The 15,017-nt window shown below is 34.4% G+C and overlaps 1 protein-coding gene across 2 annotated transcripts in view; it reads left to right on the top strand.

The window, feature by feature from the left end:
• LEMD1 (LEM domain containing 1) overlaps nt 1-14,787 on the top strand; it is a 48,984-nt gene extending 34,197 nt beyond the window's left edge. The window contains exons 6-8 of one of the 2 annotated variants that reach the window (XM_051998536.1): nt 5,438-5,524; nt 9,846-9,919; nt 14,636-14,787. In XM_051998536.1, coding sequence (XP_051854496.1) covers nt 5,438-5,524; nt 9,846-9,919; nt 14,636-14,774 — 300 coding nt within the window. In that variant the 3' untranslated portion in view covers nt 14,775-14,787. Of the gene's footprint in view, nt 1-5,437; nt 5,525-9,845; nt 9,920-11,515; nt 11,842-14,635 lie in introns of those variants that run through there. The other variant, XM_051998535.1, reaches the window with a different exon arrangement.
• Nucleotides 14,788-15,017: the final 230 nt, after the last annotated feature.

Raw genomic sequence — 15,017 nt, forward strand, 5'->3', positions numbered from 1 at the left:
AATGTATTGGAATATTATTGTTCTATAAAATATGATGAGCAGGCTGATTTCAGAAAAACCTGGAAAGACTTAAATGAACTGATGCTAAGTGAAGTGAGCAGAACCAAGAGAACATTGTACATAGCAACAAGAAGGTTATGTGATGATCAACTGTGATGGATTTGTCTCTTTTCAACAATAAGATGATTCAAGGTAATTCTAATACACTTGTGATGGGAAGAGCTGTCCATAGCTGGAGAAAGAACTATGGAGACTGAATATGGACCAAAGCACAGTATTTTCACCTTGTTTGTTTATTTTCCTTTCTCATGTTTTTTTTTTTCCTTTTGATCTGATTTTTCTTGTGCAGCATGATGATTACAGAAATATATCTAGAAGAATCACATGTGTATAACCTATATCAGAATTGCTTGCTGTCTAGGGGAGAGAGAACTTTATAATACAAGGTTTTGCAAAGGTGAATGTCAAAAAATTGCATGTATTTGGAAAAATGAAAAGCTATTATTAAAAAAAAAACAGGTTCTAATGTTGTGCCATTTGACAGTACCAAGGACTTTGGTGGGAAAAACTTTCCTTTCTGGGTCATCATTAGCTGTGGCTGTAGCACCCACATGAGCAATTTTGAAACCATACCTCCACAAGGGCTATTTCAGCCAGGATGATGACCATGAGGGCACTGCTCAGGAAGCATAGTTATTCTCACAGCTTTTGGATTCTGGGTTCTGGGATGTCTCCCTCAGGGTTGACAGAAGATGGTTGTCCAGATGGTGGTGGTGGTGGTATGATTTTTTCTGGCAGAAGCCGATTCCTTTCTCCTGCAGATTGCCTTGCTGCTTTAGCTAAGCTGGTTTGCCTGTTCTTTGGGTGGCAAATTGATTGGCAATTGGTTGGGATGGCCAGCCCCACCTCCTCAGGAGTTATTTCTCCAGATGATGACAATGAGGGCTGAATTGGAAGATGGAGATCTGGAAGGGGCTGCTTCTCCCAGGATTTTTGTGTTTATCAGGTGAAGAGGAGGAACATTCCAAGCAGGGAAAACAGTTTTTACAAAAGCTAGGGGAGATATGCAGGGGATAAGCAAAAATTGGATAGAAAATCAAATATATCAGATGAAGTAAAATGTGATCAGCCTGCAGAGACTAGCTGGATCTAGGTTAATTGATTGTTGTCCTTTGTTCTCAAAGAGGACCAAAATGACATCATTATGTTAGAATCAGGTTACAGAGTCTCCAACTGTGACTCATCAGACCAATATGAGTTCGGAATATCTTTGCTATGGGTTGGACACAAATAGTCCCAATGAACATTTGGGGTGGATTCTCTAATTTTGCATAGTTTGTGTTTCTTCTGAGCTAATTCAATTTTGTTTTGCTCATAAAACACAGCACCTTCTTTGAGGAGGGACGCTATTCTTCCTCTGCCAGTGTTTTCATGTCATGCAATCAATTTTCAAGTTCTTAAGAGAGTCTTTGAGAGTATATCACTTTTTCTGACCACTTTGTGCATGCTTGTCCTGAATTATCCCATAAAATAATCTTTTTGGTAAACATACATTTGACATTTAAACAATGTGGTCAGCCCAACAGATTTGTGCTTTCTGCAGTAGAGTTAGAGCCCAGATTATAAAGCACTTTAAAATGAAGCACTCTAAATGCCAAAGTGAGGCAATGAGGAACTATGTGTTCCCACATGTGCTTCAAGAATAGCAATCAGGCAACTAACTGTGTGGAGAATGGATTAGGGAGGGAAACTAGATGTAGCGATAACAGTTAACAGAAGGTACCAGAAATAGTCCAGGTGAGAAGTGATAAGGACCCAAGTGTGAGCCTAGTGTAAGAGAAGGGGATGGCTATGAAGTATGGTGAGACGATGTAACTGACAGGATTTGACCACTAGTTGGCCATGTGGAAATGGAGTAGGAAGAGTTGAGGATGATTTCTTGATTATAAATCTTAGTCTAGGATAATGATAATGCCCTCAATAGAAATAAAGAAATTTGGAGGAGAGGTTAGTTTAGAGGTGAAAGATGAGTCTTATTTTGGGCTTGAAATGTTGAATTGGATATTCGTATTGATCTAAAGGAAGGTAGATACAAGATTAGAACTCAGGAAAGAGAGGTACATAATGTAGATTTGGGAGTCATGCTGTCTGGGGGGTTCTTTGAGGAGATGTCTCATCAGGGTGGAGGGAACGCCAGTATTATCTCAATGAAAATTGAATAATTGCTAGCAATTAGAATTTATACGTCTGCCCTAGTCCATGGGCATACACACACACAGACATGCAACTTTTCTAATATAATCATATTGCATGTAATAAAATGCTACATTAATATTTTAGTGAAAGCAAAAAATTTTGTCATAAGAAAAGATTAAATATTTCATAATTATCTTTTAAACTATACATGATTTGTCGTATATATGATTTTCGTATATATAGTATGTGTAATTTATAAGTAAATATGTATATTAAAGATGCATGTTCAATTTTTAAAATTACCATATTTTACATATGTTTTACATTACATTTTTTACATTAAAAAATTTTTTTGGAGACTGTTGGTTTATAGGGTAAACTACAACTTCCTTAGCCTGATTTCTATTTGCCTTGTTTCTATAGTATTCTCTTTCACAAGCTCTATATTCCAGATAAACTATATTAGTAGCTATTGTGTAAAAAAATTTTTTGCTTCCATGAATTCACACAAACTACTTCCCCCATCACACACACACACACACACACACACACACACACACACACACACCTGGAACTCTTTCCTCTCATCTCCATTTCTGAGTCCTTATCTTCCTCCAAGGCTCAACTTAGATGCCACATCCTCTTGTGATACCTTTCCCAATCTCTCCACTTATTAATGAGGTCTCCTTCCTCAGTTTTCCTCGTGTTATGTTCTCTGGTGTGCAAATTACATCCTCTTAGTAGAATATAGGCTCTTAAGATCCAGTTCTAATTTTTTCAATCTTTGCATGCTCAATTCTTGCACAAAGTAGGTACTTAATAAAGGATCTGTTGAATTGGATTCAACTGAAATACTTGAAGGCAGTTATCCCTTCCCACCCAAGTTTTCTTTTTCTTGGTTCCTTTAACTGTTCCTCATATAGCATGGTGGTCTTCAGTTCTCAAACTATCCCTTGGTCACTTCCTTCAATTTTGTTTTGCGTTTGTCAATATATTTCTAAAAATGCCATTCCAGACCTAGGGAAAAAAATACTTGAAACATGGTTTGTCCAGAGAATGGTATCATGTCACTTCAAATTCATTCCCACACACATCTTTTCACTGTCTATCAGATACATATATCTGACATGAAGGCAGCCTACAAGCATTCCACAAGGATGGCTCTGATCATGGTTTCCCTAAACCTAAGTTTAGATCTTTGCATTTGTCATCATTTTTGGTCTGATTAGTTTCCACTAGCCTACCAATAGCTTTTTGTATTCTGCTTTTGTTGTTCCTTAAGCTAACTCTCCTTCCCAGCTTTGGGTCATCTGCAGTTTGATAAGCTTTTCCATCTAAGTCTTTTTTATGAGTCATTAATAAAAATGTTAATGAGAACAGGGCCAAGAACAGAACTGTGAAGCATGGAAACATTATTATAAATGGGAATTAGGGCTCTATAAATACTATTACTACAACACTGCAGGTTTATCCTCGGTTAACTATGCTTTTGTGGAGCAGAATGAGAAAAATGAGATAATAACACTTTCAATATCTACCTTATAAGGTTTATTGTGAGGATCAAATGTGTTAATATATGTAAAGTGCCCTGCAAATCTTAAATTATTACATAAATAATAACAACTGATATTTGTATAGCATGTTAAGGTTTATATAGTACTTTACATACATTATTTCATTTGGTCCTAAAAATAATGCTTTGAGAGAGGTTTTAAAGTAGTATTATCCTTGTTTTCCCAGTGAGGTCATCACAGTTATTAGGTCAGCTCCTCTTTATTTATGATCTTGTTTCTATGGGAAAATGCATTCTGAGTTCCAATAGCTGGCTTATAAACTTTTGGAATATTGCCTGTGGGTAAGTTGGTGACTGCTTATATATTATATCACATTAGGATCTGTTGTATTCTATTATAAACTGCCACAACACTCAGTGCCCTAGGTCACCTTGTATTCCACTAGATAGTCTTCCCAAAAAGAAATTAAGGGGAGTTCAGAAGCCCACAGTTTCCATAGATACCTTATGAAAAATTGAATCTAATCTCAGTCTTTTCATCATTGCTCATACCCTCCTAGTATCTAGGGGTAGAGGTAGAGGGATGATGGACTACACTATTATCCAGGACACAGTACAACCCTTATACACAATCTTTCTTATACCTAGTCTAGTGTTCAAAGCCAGGACTCCAAAGTGTAAATATGCTTTGAAACTCACTCACGGTTAAATACCACAAACATCTAAAACTTTACCCTTTTATTCTCCAATCTTAACTGATTAATCACTTTAAGGTTTGTCTTTCAACCATCTAACAACCAATATCAGCCCTAAGTTTACTTTATTCTGTTTTCAAATACCCACATGGAATTTTGGGTACCTTCTCTGTAACATAGTGTCCTAAAGAATCATCCAGCACATTGAAGTGACTTGCCCAAAGTCACAGAGGTAGTATATGTCAGAAGTATGTCTGGAAGTCAAATATTTTTAGCTGTATTATGCTACTTTTCTTAATATGTAATATGACACAACGTAATCCAAGAGAAGTATGGAAGACCAGCTTTGAAGTATAGGTTCAAGAGCTAGGTTCAAGTGCTACCCCTGTGTGACTACTAGTTGTCCATGAATAAATCATTTAATTTCTCAGAATTCTGGCAACTATCTTGATACTTCAGGTTATCCATCCTAATTAATGGGAGAAGTTTCTACACTGGGAATTTATTGCATTTATAAAATCACAGTTCTGGAGACAAATTCTACATTTATACAAATACAAAAGTACACAAAACTCCACATTAATATTAATGTATATAGCCTACATATGTAGAGAATGAGTATCTAAAATTTTTCATCTTTTTTATTTTCAAAATATTATTCACCATTGTATGTTAATGGACTATATTCATGCACCCAGAATGTCTACAGAAGTGAACAAATTATCATAATTATTGCTGTCATCACCAATGGCAGAAAAGGGGTAGATGGTATTGTTTTAGACTTTAGAATTAGCAAAATGTTTTTAAAAGTGTTTCCCTCTGATATTTTCAGTGAGTATACCATAATGGAAATATTTTTCTGTATAATCGTTTTGTCCATCAAGGCAATACAAACATTTTAATAATCAAATGTTGCTGGTTGAACTTAGTTGTACAATTCTGAAATATTCCATTTGCTATTGTAGACATGACCCAATTTGTAATTCAGCTTTCATCTTTCCATCTTCAATTAATATCCATCTTTTCCTGACAGGAGAGTTGTGCACTTGAAAAATCTGCAAAACAAAAGAGTTTTAAATTAGAACAGAGTGTCAGTCCTTTACTTCAACGTGGCAGAAAGGTAAATTGTAGTGTTTGTATCATTTCTTGAGTTGTTTTAGAATAGGGATTTCTCCTCCTTTGGATGGAGAGGTGAGAGGGACAGATTTGGAACATACTATCATTTGATTTTCTAATACACTTCTCCAAAAGTAAAATTCTTTATTTATATTAAAATGCAAGTGGATCTTTTCTCTTGGGAATCACTATAGAAAAGAAATCAAAGTGGACTAGTTATGTAGGCTGTGATATACTTGAGAAGAGAGAGCAGTGAACTAGTTATATAAGAATGACATCACTCATTAAATGCTGAATTGTTTAAAGCATGCTCTGTGGGAAATCACAGTGTAGTTGAAGAAATAGAATCCACATAAAAAAAACTGTTGAAGTATGTTTACAAAATAATATCTCAAGAACAAATGAATAAACAAGTTAGTCAGTCAACAAGTATTTATTAAGTACTTACTCTGTGTCAGACACTATGCTAAGTGATACCTCCCTTGAATGATTATTATTAGTCTATCTCCTCTACTATGTTATAGACCCCTTGAGGACCTAGTTTTATTCATCTGTGTCCTCTAAAATGCCTTGCAGTTAGAATGTGAATCAGAACCACATTTATTAAGTGCTTAGTATCAGCTAAGCACTATATTAAGTACTGGAGATACAAACAGAAAAAAATAAGACAATCCTGCTCTGAGGAAGCTCACATTCTCATTAGGGAAGTTAATACATATTAGGATTATTCTACTGCCCGCAAATAGAAGGACCCCCCAAAATTTAGAGTGCCAAGGCTGGACAAATAAAAAACAAAAAACCCGGGGGTCCTTGGGATATAATGGCAAGTCAGATGGCCATACCTGCATATCAGAAAGGCATAGTGGCAGGCCAGATTGTAAGACCGGGTGGACTTTAGGAAATAATAGTATATTCTTGAGAGTCTCTATTAGTTATGTATTTCTTTGTCATAATACTTATATTAAAATGATCCATGTATTTTATGTTAAATTTTCAAGTCTATGCTTTCCCAAACTATATCATGAACTCCTTGAAGCCTAAGGCCTGCTTTTAAATTTCTTTGTTTGCCTTATGGTACATACAGCATAAAGCCTAGTATAGAATAAATACTTATAAATATTTGTTGATTGAGAAACCTTCTGAAAAATTATACACAACAAAGAAAAACAAGATATTGACCTAGTTTCTGTACTATTTTGGTACCTTTCCTGTAGAGCTCCAGTAACATGCCAATGTAGGATTCATATAGACAAATCTCCTCTATACCACATGAAAGAATATATTACACAACTTAACTATTTTTGCCATAAGGACCCAGGTTTCCTAATCAGATCTAATTCAGTGACCTACATTTCTCTTCTTATCTGGATCAGATTATATGGGAAAATCAAATATAGTGCCAGGCCGGCCAATGGGCAAAAGCAGTGCTATCAGACTCACATATAAAGAAGGGCCACAAATTAACTTATGTTTATATTTTTTTAATTAATGTGTCAACACATTAAAATCACAAATCCATTTTAATATGATTCCCTGGCACTTGAGAGTGTTGTGGATTCCATTTAGCCTGCAGGTAGTGTGTTTGACACCTCTAGTCCAAGACATTCTGAGGAGGCCTAGCCAGGGCTTTTACTCCTCCATGGAAGAAGGTAAAGAGTACAGAATTCAAGAAATATTTAGTCCTGTAGGGTGATCTTTAGATATCTAAAGGATTTTTTGGACAGAATATTTAAGAATAGAGCTATACTTTATTCATCCTATTCACTGGTTTATTTATCTTATGATAAGTATAATGATGCTAAACTTGAATGTTTTGTAGACTATTAAATAGGAAAATAGTGGGGGATTATGGGACACTAAATTAATCTTTAATCTTTTAAAGCTATTTTATTGAATTGTTTTCTTTGGAGACTTAAAAATATTGAACCACCCTCTTTTCTTATTTGAGGGTACTGTCTTGCTTGAAAGCAAGAAGATGGCATAGGAAGATGCTACATCACTCCTAAAGATTCTGTCTTCTCTTAGGTTATTTACAGACAGTGTCTAGAGGTGGAATAGGCCAAATTACAACTAAAAAATAATCCTCACTGTAATAATACCCAATAAGCTGTCAATCAGCCTTTTGCTTGAAGATGTCCATTTATGTAGAACTCATTACCTCCCAAGGCAGGTTATTCTATTTTTTGATAGTTCTAATTGTTAGAAAGTTTTTCCTGACAGTAACCTTAAATTTACCTCTTACTTTCTACTATCTTCTAAAGAGAAATAAAATCGAATCTTTTTTTCACATTGACAAGCCTTAAAATAAAAGAATATGACTATTACATCCCCACTGTATTAAAAATTGGTAGAAACCTGTATTTGTGGAGGAATTTCTCCTATATAATTATAATCCATGGAATCCTATTAGTCTTTCCTCTGAACCCACTAAAATTTACAATCTGCCCATGTGCAGGACCTATGGGTTCCAATATTTTCTACTCTTTTATCATAAACTCTAGAAGGGAATGATCATTTTCTCCCCCAACATTCCCATTAGTTCCACTCCAGCAATCAGTTTTCCTCTGTTACTAAGAATCAGAGTCTACATAGAATTTCCTCTTATTGATTTATCTACAACAATAGACATCAATTTATTAAGCACTTAGTATATATTGGCTACTGTACTAAGTGTTAGAAAGCCAAAAAAAAAAAATGGGAAGCCAGTCTCTGCCCTCAGAGACCTTACATTCTAAAAGGAGACATGCACATAAATGTGTTTATATAAGATATACACAGAGTAGATACAAGTTGACATCATAAGAAAAAACATAAGCAACTGGAGTGGGTTGGGGAACTGGAAAGGGTCTTCCAGTGAAGAAAACCATTTAAGCTGTATCTTGAAGGGAGTAAAGATTCTAAGAAGTGAAGATGAGAAGGGAGAGATTACCATATATGAGAGACAACCAATATAAAGACACAGGAGGGAGATTATTTGGTGTTGGGACAAAAAATAGGCTGTTTGGATCATAGAGGGAATAATTTAAAGACACTAGAAAGATAGGGAGGGACTAAGTTCCAGAGAGCTTTAAATGCCAGCATTTATATTATCCTTGTGGAAATGGGATGTTCAGATCTGTACTATAGAATAATTATTTTGGCAGCTATGTAGTTGGTGGACTGAAGTAGGGAGACCCTTGGAATTTAGAAAATAATTAGGAGAGTATTTGGAGGCTTAGAGGCCTCCTGAACTATTAGTTTCCTGAACTAAATAGAGTAGTAGAAAGATACATAGAGAGAGATTTTGTGGAGATTGTGACTGCTACAAGATTTAGCAACAGTGATTAGCTATAGGGTGAATGGTACTAAGATATCGAGGATAACATCAAGATTGGGAACCTGGGTGAGTAGAAATGTGATGGAGTTATCAATAATAATTTGGAAGGGGAATGGGTTTAAGGTAAAAATAATGAGTTTTATTTTGGACCTACCAAGTTTGAGATGCTTGTGGGACATCTAGTTCAAAATGTTTAGTAGGTAGCTGATAATCAAAGTAGAAGAGTACAGAGAGAAAAAAAAGAAGAGGATAAAACTTTAGGAGACATCCTTGGTCAGTAGACATGATAGATAAAGATCCAGCAATGAGAAAGGTCAGGCAAGTCAAAGGAAAATGAAGAAAGAGAGAGAGCATAAGAACCTAGAGAGCAGAGAGCACTCAAGAGATGAAGATGGTCCACACTATCTAATGCTGTGAAAGGACTGAGGCAGGGACATTAAACTTGTCCATTAACAGACCTGTGGTAACTTTGGAGAGAGAATTTTCAGTTGGATGATGAGGTCAGAAGCAGAATTATAGAGGGTTTTGAAGAGAATGGAAGGCATTGAGTGTAAATGACTTTTTCAAGGATTTTAGCTTTTAAAAGGGGGAGAGACATTAGATGATGGAAATAGTAAGTTCTCACAAGGCTTTTTTTAAGGTCGGGGGATATTTGGACTTTATGAAAATAGCAGGAGAGGATTACAGTAAAGGAGAAATTGAGGAATAGGGTCAAATTGGATGGTGGTGGTAATCTTTTGCAAAAGATGGGAAGGGACAAGATTAACAGTATAGGGAAAGGGATTAACCTTGGCAAAGAGAAGGACTTCACTGAAGACTGGAATTTAGGAGAATACAATAGAGGATGATGCCAGGGGGAACTGACACAAAAAGGGAAGAAGAGGGAGCTTGTAGCAAATGGCATCATTTTTGGAAAGGTGAAGAATAATGGTTTTTGGAAAGGAAAATAAGGTCCTATTTATAGGATATAGTAAGAAAAACATGGACCTCACGAAACACTCTCTTTTAGTTATCTTCAGATTATTCCTCGAATGGTGATGTTGACATCTTTTACGCTGATCCCTGCTCTCACACAGGAATAAGGTATTTCTTTGAAATATAGGAAAGAACTATATGCAGGGAATGTAGGAAGAACTAATTATCTCCTATCACGTCTCTCTTATTACCAGTTTCTAAGGTCCCCAGAGTTAATCAGGTCCCTTGGATCCCTGAATGAGAGATTGGAAGGTGAAATAGTGCCATTTATTGTTAGCACCTACAATTTCAATCTGGGATGTTAAAGGTGCCTTCCTATACAAAGAACTAGCAAAGAAAGACAGACCAGATGTCCTGAATTTTCATCCTTGAATTCATGTTTGTAAGCATTCCAAATGTAGCCATATTTCCAACCTGATTCTATAACCCCCACTAATATAATAACCAAGTCTTTCTTTTCTCCTCTGTCCTTCCATCCTATTCTGGGTTAAGAAAATAGCCTGAGACAAAGAATCCTTTTTTGGGACAGAGTTCCCAAGCACTTATGAATTTATAGTTTTTAACAGTAAATTAATTTAAAATTATTTGTCCTAACATCATTACCTAATAAATAGTAGAGCTGAGACTAAGACCCAGTTCTCTTGAATTACTGCATATTCTTCTTCCTGTCTTTGAAGAAGGGAAAATAGAAAAGTATTTAACTCAATAGAAAGGTCAGGTTGACTTATTTTTTTCATCAATATATGGCATGTATGGATGGCAAAACTTTATGGTTCCTTGATTTCTGAACAAAATATGTAAGGTATCTTGGATGTATATAGTCTACTCCTTTGTTTCACTACAGAATATTATAAATCGTAGGTACTTAGAGGCTATAGCAGCAGAACACAATGGTTGCTAGTATGGTCCATAAAGCTTGTAAAGCTTCAAGAATCATACCTCTACCAAAGATTCTATCTACCATGAACTGGCCTACCTAAATACAAAGATGCTAACCAGTAAAAGGTTGAACAATAGAAAATGAATTATTTGGCCATGACAACCTATCACCACATACCTGTATTGGACATATGCACTAATATAACTAAAAATATAAACCCCTAAGGAAAATGTTTAGAAAAGACTACCAACTCTAGATAAATATAAAATAAACAGGCTCAAATTCCCCCAACACATTCTTAATTCCAATACAGGAGGTTATTTGGACAGATTAATTTTATTTCATTTTTACCAATGAAAGGAAAATGAAGGAGCTCCCTTCTGTTAAGAGATATTCTATTGGTTTTTACAGTTTTTCCATAGGGAACGGTGTTCTCTAAATAATAAATTGTCAATATGTTGAATGATTCATTATCAGCAAGCATAATTGTTTGTAATTTCTAGAATTTAGTTAATATGAGTACTGTGTACAAATGATATGTTTTGGGAAATCTTAACTATCTCTGATAACACCCCTGAATAATTAAAAATTTTAAGTAGAAAGCAATCTCTCAGTATCCCTTCAATCTCTAGCTCCAAAGCTTTGCAGAGAGTGTTTATGTAGTAGCCATATATTTAGATAGATATTTAGACAGACAGATAATATATAGATAGATAATAGATGTAAATAAATAGATTGATAAATAATAGATGTATAATAGATAGATATAGACAGATAGAAAATAGATCTATACATGTCACAGAGATCCACCAACATTTTCACAGGATTACAATAAGAAGACCATTAAATACCAAGACAGAGGATCCACAAAGAGAGAAAATGTTGGAAGATATGAAAACTGTAGAAAAGAAAGTAGGAGTGATTTCAATCGCCTTTATAATTACTGTGTTGCTCATTTTTGCCTTTATAATTTTTGTCTACTTAACCATGGAAAAGAAGGTCGCAGGCTAGTTACATACAGTAAGACTAGCATGAAGACAACAAGCAATGGGCTCCTGATTGAGTAATGTATCATTCTCTCTTCCTTCAGTAAAAGAACTCAGAACAACTTTGGAATTAGTATGCTCAAGTAAAAAGCCAAATGCAGTGACTATGTGGTCTTCCTTTAAAAAAAGAAAAGAAAAAAACCACACTAATAGGTATTTTATCCATATGCCTATCTCAGAATACAAGAAAGCAAATGGCACAGAGTAACCTTTTCAAGATGGAGAACATAATTAAGAAATCTCTCTGTATTCATTATTGTACCCACTTAATATAATGCTTCTGAATTTTGGCTGACATAAAAAGCAGAATATTGTTTTTAAATAAGAGAATAAGTTATAGATGATATTTCCTTTACTACTCAAATGATCTGGTGTAACATACATCTTTTATTAAGAGATAATTGTGGAATTCTTAGTCATTTAATCATTAATAGTAATAAACTTTGACCTGCTTAAGGCAATTTGATCACAAAACATCCTTAGAGAGACCTTACTAATATCTATAGTTTTTGCTAATTTCTTCTTACAATTTAGAACTTTTATGGCATGAAGAGACATTTGAAATGATAACATTAATACTCAGAATAAATTCCCAAGGATTCCCAATGAAATTTGTATATTTATATATAATGCTTTAAAATGTATAAATTTGCTTAGTTATTTCTAGGTATGTGTGCATTGACTTTGTAAGTATCCTCCTTATTTTACAGTAAATCCTTCACTAAGAGTTTTTTATCATCTGGTTGTCAAATATGTAAATACTGTACATACTAAAGTAGTTAGGATCCATCCTTTTACATTTACTTTGGTGCATTTTGTTTAATTTACTTTGTATACGGAAAGATGGAACAACAATCTGTTGTGTGTATGTTTAAATCTTTACAAATAGGATAATAGAAAAGAAAAATAGAAAAATTCTGTTTTTTTTGGGGGGGGTTCAATTCAGAGAAGCACAATATACTATTGAAAAATGGATTAAATACCAAATTATTGCCATTCTCTGAATACTAATGGTAAATAAAGAAATACCAACCTTTATTTATTACAGCCAATAGCAGGACTTACGCAAACAAAAGAACTAAAGACTATTGATGCTTGGACTTTTATTTAATGGGAGAAAAAAGTCTAGTTGATTAGAGAAATGTCTTGGGATTGAGCCTTAAGGAAAAGTTAAAACTTACACTTTCCTGAAACAACAATTCATCTCCTACTCTAATTTAAGAAAACAATTTGTCTAGAGGCAGGTTTTGAAAAGAAAATTCCCAAAAGACAGTGGATAGTAGAAAATAAGGGCTTGAGTATATTAATTGATCTAGTTCTGGGCTGACCTTGTTAAGGATGAAATGAACCTACAAAGAAGTGAAAGCCACCCATGAGTTCTGCCTTTTTTCAGAGTACATTTCCAGCAAAGCCCGTAAATGAAGAGAAAGAAAAGCATGTGTAGGTGTAGCTACAGGAAAAAACAATATTGATAGGCTGAAATTTCTGCTGTTGTACAATTTCATTCATGGAAAAATGATAGTTACATTGTGTAGGCAGTTTCCTTGTGTGGGTAGTAACCTAAACACAGTCCCTGACTAATACAAATCTTCTCTGAGGAATTAGAAGGGTACTATTCTAGGTGTAATGCAAAAGTAGCTTGAGGATATTACTACTGTATTCCTAGGCAACCAGAGAATGGCTTTATTAATAATATTCCAAGGAATCCCATTGTAAAATTTTCCTTGAGCCAGAGCAGGGATTATCTGTAAACATATATGAAGCATATATGCTTCTCTAGGGCAGAGACTGTCCTTTTTGTTTTTGTTTTCCATTTTGTTTTTTGCATCTCCAACTTAGCAGAATGCTTGAACTTAAAGAGGTACTTCTTGAATTAAATTGAACTGAATTCAGGTGTTAGTTGTAGATAAAGATTTATATATAAGCATCTAGGCAAATGTAGGTGCATGTAGATAAACATGGTTTTATTATCTGTATGTATATGTGTGTATACATATATATACACATATATAATTTTGATTAGAAAGTAGACTTTTTCTCTTTCATAAGATTGATAAATGGGATAAAGGATAACCCACTATCAAACAGAGAAGGTAAGAGCTAATATTTATATATAACGCTTTAAAATGTATAAAGCTTTTGTTTTTGTTGTTACTGTTCAGCCAATTTTCAGTCTTATCTGATTCTTCATGATCCCATTTGGGGTTTTCTTGGCAAAGATACTGGGGTGATTTTCCATTTCCTCTTCCAAGCTCATTTTATGGATGAGGAAACTGAGGCAATTAGGATTGAATGGCTTATCCAGGGTCACACAGCTCATGAGTATGTAAGACCAGATTTGAACTCAGGAAAATGAGTCTTCCTAACTCCAGGTCCAGAACTCTACCCACTGATATACCTAGATGCCTACAAAGCTTTATATATGCTTCTTTTCAAATTTAATTATTTTTCTCAATTAACAAGAATCTATTTTTGCAACCCACCTTTCTCCACTGCTAGAAAAAGAAAAAAAAAAGCCATCATTGTAATATATGTATGGTCAAGTACAGTAGCCATGTCTAAGAAAATAAGACTCAATCTACAACTTGAGTCCATCCCTTCTGCATCAGCATCTTTCTTCATGGTCTTCTGGAATTGTGTAATCATTGCCCTGATCAGATTTAAATCTTTCAAAGTTATTTGTCATTATAATGTTGTTTTTGTATAAATTGTTCTGATTCTTCTAAGTTTACTTTGCATTAATTCATATGTCTATCTTTTGTATATTTCATGTATATGTACACATATATGTTATAAGGAGTTTAGATTTATTTTTTCAGTGAGAGGAAGGTAAAAAGAATAAATTTATCTTTTAATGCTTTATTTTTTTCTCTCCTACCTTTTCCTCCCTATTCTCAGGGAAAGAGAAAAAAAGAAAAAGAAAAAACACCAAAACCCTCATAACAAATATGTCAGGCAAAACAAATTTCCACATTGGCCATGTCCAAAAATGCGTGTCTTATTCTACATATTTGTTCTTCACCTAGGTGAAGAGTAATATCAGGAGGTGAGTAATATGCTTTATCATGAGTTCTCCAAATCATAGCTACTCATGGTATTGATCAAAGTTCATAGGTCTTTCAAAATTGTTTGTTGAATTGTTTTATCTTTTTTTTTCTTACTGCACAACAGCATTTCATTTCATTCATATGCCATAATATATTCAGCCACTGATATATCCCTTTTAATTTCCAATACTTGACAATACAAAAAGAATGATTATTGATATTTTTGTACATAT

This window comes from Antechinus flavipes, chromosome 4 (assembly GCF_016432865.1).
Source record: "Antechinus flavipes isolate AdamAnt ecotype Samford, QLD, Australia chromosome 4, AdamAnt_v2, whole genome shotgun sequence".
Classification (NCBI taxonomy): Eukaryota; Metazoa; Chordata; class Mammalia; order Dasyuromorphia; family Dasyuridae; genus Antechinus; species Antechinus flavipes.